Here is a 5895-nt window from a genome sequence, read left to right as displayed (position 1 = left end):
TGTCGAAGGCTTTCGATGCAATGATGTGAAAGTAATGGGGTCAGAGTTCGCTTCACGAGTTGCCAAGGCATCGTTCGGCTGAGGAAAAGGGGTCAGGGGTACAGGGACGTGCGTGGATTGCCGTAGCCTCTTGTTCTGTTTCAGCTTGCTTCAGGCTAGACGGTTTGGCTCGGAGAGCCAGAAAAGCATGGCGTGTGAGAAAGTATCAACCCACGGTTCTCGAGGTATAGGAAAAGCCAAATGGATGTCCTGCTGGCAGTCAGAAAAGTGTTTTGGAGAAAACGCAAAACATCAGGCCTCATTTAGTCTCGTAGATTGAAAAACAGACCCACTGCGGTATAAGGATGTCTCCCCCAAAAATATTTCCACTCTCTGTATATCTCTCAAACACACACGCGCACACACACACACACACACACACACACACACACACACACACACACACACACACACACACACACACACACACACACCCTTTGGGCTTTAGTGTTTCTCCTGAGGCTTGTTATCTCTCAGTGTCCTTGGGATTTGAGACTATCACCAGGCAGTCTGTGCAGAGCTCCTAATAACCACAAGGCATAAGAGAGAGTACACTTTTATCCATACAAAACAGAAAGCCCCTACCAAAACAATACAGCACAATCTGGAGATGTTCCCTCTTTACATTACACCATGCAGAGATTCCCAGACAGTAAAAAAACAACTTAATGAATAAATGCAAAGAGGAGGGAATATTCCAATTCTAGTTACCCATCGGGGAAACACAGTATACATAACACTTCATTAAAATAAATAATCCCCACTGTCAATTATATAAACACATAATTATTTTCATTGTGGTTGCTATTGCAGCCAACTAATCACAATGGTTTGTAATGTCAGCTGTTTAAAGTATACAGTGTGTCCTAGTGAAGTGATTTTGTTAAGGTCAGATTTGGCCCATTTGAATATCTTAAATATAGATGTGCATTTTCAGAGATGCATCTTCCTCCTTCCGAGGAGGCCCTCTGCCGTGTCTCTCTCCCTTGGCATCGGTTCTTATTAGAAGTCACAGCTCCATAATCTGCACTGGAACTGTCCATATATCAATAATGCTTTGATCTATGAATGTTATTATACAGGGCTTAATTTATGGGGAAGTGTGTGAGAGCAGACAATCTTATGCAAACACGCAGCTAGCATTGGCTCCCATCCGTAAGTAACTCAAATAAATCAGCTATCTCTCTCGCTCTCTCCCTCGCTCTTTCTCTCTCTCTCTCTCTCTCTCTCTCGCTTTCCCTCTTCTTCTCTCTCCTCAAGGCATGACACGCTGGTGCATGTGAACATTACTTCGAGAAATATAGCCCTTTTCTCCCCCTCTCTCTTTCATATGCTCTCTCTCTCTCTCGGTCTCTGTTTTGCTCTCTCTGTCACTGTCATTCTACAGTATCTCTTTCTATCTCTGCCCCCCCCTCTCTCTCTCTCTCTCTCTCTCTCTCTCAGGGAGAGTGTCATCATTAGTTGTCATTCTGAAGTCATGCAGTCAAGCATGGCCTGAGTGAGTGTGATCAGGGACAAGGAGGGGTTTAATTGTCAACTGTCTGCGATGGAAATTAAATATCTCTTGAGAAATAATGGGAACGGATTAGGCCAGGGCCAAGGGTCAAGAGTGGCTATCCTGGCAGCCATTGACTCCATGCCGAAGCACCCTGCTGAAGAGCAAACTTAGTGTGTGTGTGTGTGTGTGCAGTTAGGTGGAGACCATGAAGCGTACATAAACACGGTTGGTTTTCTACAGCACGTGCATTCATGCAATGGCGATTTATTGATCGCTTTATTGCTCACTGGCTTTGAAAGTCAAGCTATGGATTTAGAGTAAGTGTTCTATTCCATGGCTCTTTGTGCACTGTGTTTAGGATCAATTGTATTTGGCAGTTAAGGATGGAGCGAGGCGTTTTGAGCGGCTGTTGACATACACCCGCTAGGCTATTAGTAAATCATACACATGAATGTTGAACTTCATACCCGACATATTCACATTTTTCACTAGTCCAGACTTCCAACGGATAAATCACCAGTAGGGAATTGCATGTATAGGACATTCATTTGAGTAGTCGATGTCTCTGAGGAAACTTGATTTGTATATTTCCTCTACAAAGCAGATGCTGAAATGGACGATTGTAATGCTTATTTTTCATAAACTTTTACTACTATACTGAACAAAAATATAAACGCAACATGCAATCAATTCAACGATTTTACTGAGTTAAAGTTCATATAAGGAAATCAGTCAATTGAAATTCATTAGGCCCTGATCTATGGATTTCACATGACTGGGCAGGGGCACAGCCATGGGTGGGGCTGGGAGGGCATAGGCCCACCCACTGGGGAGCCAGGCCCAGCCAATCCATAATGAGTTTTTCCCCAGAAAAAGGAAATACTCCTCCCCTTCATCAGCTGTTCGCACGGTTGGTCTCAGACGATCCCGCAGGTGAAGAAGCCATATGTGAGGTTCTGGGCATGCGTGGTTACACGCAGTTGTGAGGCTGGGTGGACGTACTGCCAAATTCTCTGAAATTATGTTGGAGGTGGCTTATGGTAGAGAAATTAATATTACATTTTCTGGCAACAGCTCTGGTGGATATTCTTGCAGTCAGCATGACGATTGCACGCTCCCTCAACTTGAGACATCTGTGGCATAGTGGTGTGTGACAAAGGTGGACCTGTATAATGATCATGCTGTTTAATCAGCTTACTGATATGCCACACCTTTCAGGTGGATGGATTATATTGGCAAGGGATAACGATTAGGGCTGTAAACAAATTTGTGCACAACATTTTAGAAAAATAAGCTTTTTGTGGGATCTTTTATTTCAGCTTATGAATACATGGGACCAACACTTTACATGTTGGGTTTATATTGTCTTCAGTTATACATATGCTGCTACTACTACCACCACTACTACTACTACTACTACTACTACTACTACTACTACTACTACTACTACAACAATAAACTGAAATGCATGTGTGTCAGACTGTATTGGAACCAGGGTCTCCTGTGTGCCACAAGACTAGGCATTCTAATGCAAATCTTCAGGTCTCGTGCAAGGTTACTAATCACGTGAGTGTGGTTCACGGAAGCACCTCAGTTAAACAAAGCACCAGGTTTACATGTGGTCTAATAAAATGTCTTTGTCTGTGTTCTTCCAGATCCATGACTGTGGGGACAATGAGGGGACCCAGGCCAGCCTAAGCTGTGGTGGACCAACCAGAGGCTTCAGGAGAGGAAGGGGTTAATGCCATTGGAGTCATGAACATACCCTGCTGTCCATGTAACACCAGACAGCTCTGACACACTCCTCCTCAGTGCTCTCTCTACCTCCCCTTTTCCCCCCTTCCCCCAAAACAGAATCTCTGAACACGTACAGACTGACAGTATCTCTTGCCACAAAATTGACTTAGTTTTCCTAAAAAGCTATATCTGGATTCCAAGGACTGGGATTTCTATTTGGAATAAGGAGTTTAGTTGAGGGACGGAACGTTGTGTGTAAAATTATTGGAATTCGCCCTGCCAGTCCACCGTTCTCGTTTTTCCCTGTGAGTCCCAGAGGCACCAACCAATGGAGAGACGGAGAAGAGAGACCGGATAAAACAGCAGAGAAATAGAGCAAATCCAGAGAGAACTGCTGAATCGGCAGGGTAGGAATCTGGAATTGGGTCCTGTGAGGGTTTTGCTTCTCCCACACTTTTCCCAGCCTAGAGAACTCTCCTTAGCGAGTACCAGACATAACAACCATTATTTACACTTAAAAAACAAACAAAAAACGACAACGACAGCTGCAACTACACTAGGCCGAGCTACGTCCCTGTGTGGAGGATTTGAACCAATAGGAAGACGATCGGGATTTAGGATTGGGATCACAACCATGACGAGGGGGTTGAGGTTTCCCGCGTGGCCCCTGGCGTTCCTCAGTCTGCTGGTGACGACCCGGGCGCTGGAGTTCGGCGGGGCCCCCGGCCAGTGGGCCCGCTACGGGCGTTGGGAGGCAGGCTCGGTGGGCGAGCTGAGCTTCAGTCTGAAGACCAATATCAGCAAGGCCCTGGTGCTCTACCTGGACGACGGCGGCAACTGCGACTTCATGGAGCTGCTGATCGCCGGCGGGCGCCTCCAGCTGCGCTTCGCCATCCACTGCGCTGAACCCGCCACCTTACACATGGAAACCCGGGTCAACGACGACCGCTGGCACATGGTGCTCCTCACACGCAACTTCCGCGAGACCCTGCTCATGGTGGACGGCGAGACCAAAGTGGCGGAGGTCAAGTCCAAGCGGAAGGAGATGGCGGTGGTCAGTGACCTGTTTGTGGGCGGCATCCCGCCCGACGTGCGCCTCTCAGCCCTTACGTCCAGCACGGTGAAGTACGAGCCCCCATTCCTGGGCCTGATCTCCAACCTGAAGGTGGGTGAGATGCCCCCTACCCTGCTCAACAGCCAGGGCATCCAGAGTGACCTGGAGTATCTGTGCACCAAGCAGAACCCCTGCTTCAACGGAGGCTTCTGCTCCATCCAGTATGGCGAGGTGCACTGTGACTGCACACACACCCGCTACAAGGGAAAGTACTGCAAGGAAGGTGAGACCATGACCTGGCTGACTAGCTAATACCAGTTGTTTCGAATGCTCCTTTTTACCATGGTTCCAGCAACTGTGGTGAATGCATAACCGGGACATCTCAGTCCATGTTGGTTTGGCTCGGCTCAGTACTAGGAAAAATCCCTTAGCATAATATAGGTAAGAGGCAAGCTTGCTAACATAGTGTACTGTCATCCTCTTCTTCAAAGCAGTGCAAAGCAAGCAAGCCCCCAGTGCTAATGTGTATGTATTATTCTAATGTAGACTTACCTTTGACCTTTGGAAGGAACCCATACTACACTCATAGAAAAAAGGATTCTAAAGTTTTTGGGGGCTTTCTCCATAGGAGAACCCTCTGTGGAAAGGGTTCTAAATGGAATCCAAAAAGGTTCTCTCTGGAACCAAAAAGGTTTATTCAAAGGGTTCTCATTTACATTTTAGTCATTTAGCAGACACTCTTATACAGTTAGGTGGGACAACTACATAAAACAGGCATAGAAAGTACATTTTACCAGTAGAGTCAGAGAAGGGGGGAGGGGTCAATGCAGGTGCTGGTTTGGTTTTATAAAAATTTAATTGGGGGGTGGGGGTCGAGGTGAGGAGGAATATTTAAGAAACTGATTGAAAAGGTCGAATTTCAGATGTTTTCGGAAGATGGGCAGGGACTCTGCTGTCCTAGCTTCAGGGGGAAGCAGATTCCACCATCGGGGTGCCAGGAGAGAGAAGAGCTTGGACTGGGCTGAGCGTGAGCTGCCCTCCCTTAGGGGGAGGCAAAGAGCAAAGTTCCCTCAAATTGTTTTCATTACTGAGCAAATATCAGGTATGCTGAGCGCAAATTCTATGAAACTTCCAGCACGTGTTTATCATAATCACTGAGGTTGGACCCGCTTTAAGTTAGTTTTAACAGTGGTCAAGTAGGCTACTCTGACTACTACCGTCAAAAGCAATGGAGAAAATGCATCCCATAACATTTTAACATGGAAATAGCTGTTCTATCATTCAGTCTATTGAAGCAGCCAATGTGTGGTGTTCAGTGTAGCCTACATTTCATTAGACTTTTGAAAAAAGCATGCAGGGGTTGACATTAACCTGTTTATCCACTGAAGGAGGTGACTGAAAATGTGGTTTGGTGCAAGAAACCACTTTCAAAATAAAATGCATCATTATTCCCATACCATTATTACAGAGAATCAGACAAATTATGCTACCCTCTGCCTATTGGCTACTTAGGTTATTGAAGCCTGTCTCAAAATACAACACTGCCCCTTTAAGACAAAAAAAACTC

The 5895-nt window shown here is 46.1% G+C and overlaps 1 protein-coding gene across 1 annotated transcript; it reads left to right on the top strand.

The window, feature by feature from the left end:
* The first annotated feature begins 3200 nt into the window (after positions 1-3200).
* Positions 3201-4640, top strand: LOC115139081 (neurexin-2-like). Its single transcript, XM_065024996.1, has one exon. It carries the CDS (start codon positions 3909-3911, stop codon positions 4638-4640), a length of 732 nt encoding a protein of 243 aa, XP_064881068.1. The 5' UTR covers positions 3201-3908.
* The last annotated feature ends 1255 nt before the right edge of the window (positions 4641-5895 follow it).

The sequence above is a fragment of the Oncorhynchus nerka genome, linkage group LG12, assembly GCF_034236695.1.
Source record: "Oncorhynchus nerka isolate Pitt River linkage group LG12, Oner_Uvic_2.0, whole genome shotgun sequence".
Lineage (NCBI taxonomy): Eukaryota > Metazoa > Chordata > Actinopteri > Salmoniformes > Salmonidae > Oncorhynchus > Oncorhynchus nerka.
The sequence above is the reverse complement of the archived record's forward strand: the minus strand, read 5'-3'. Positions and strand labels throughout refer to the sequence as shown.

Bases quoted from the DNA above. Each gene is read 5' to 3' on its own strand.
- LOC115139081 (XM_065024996.1), top strand. From the start codon at position 3,909: ATGACGAGGGGGTTGAGGTTTCCCGCGTGGCCCCTGGCGTTCCTCAGT.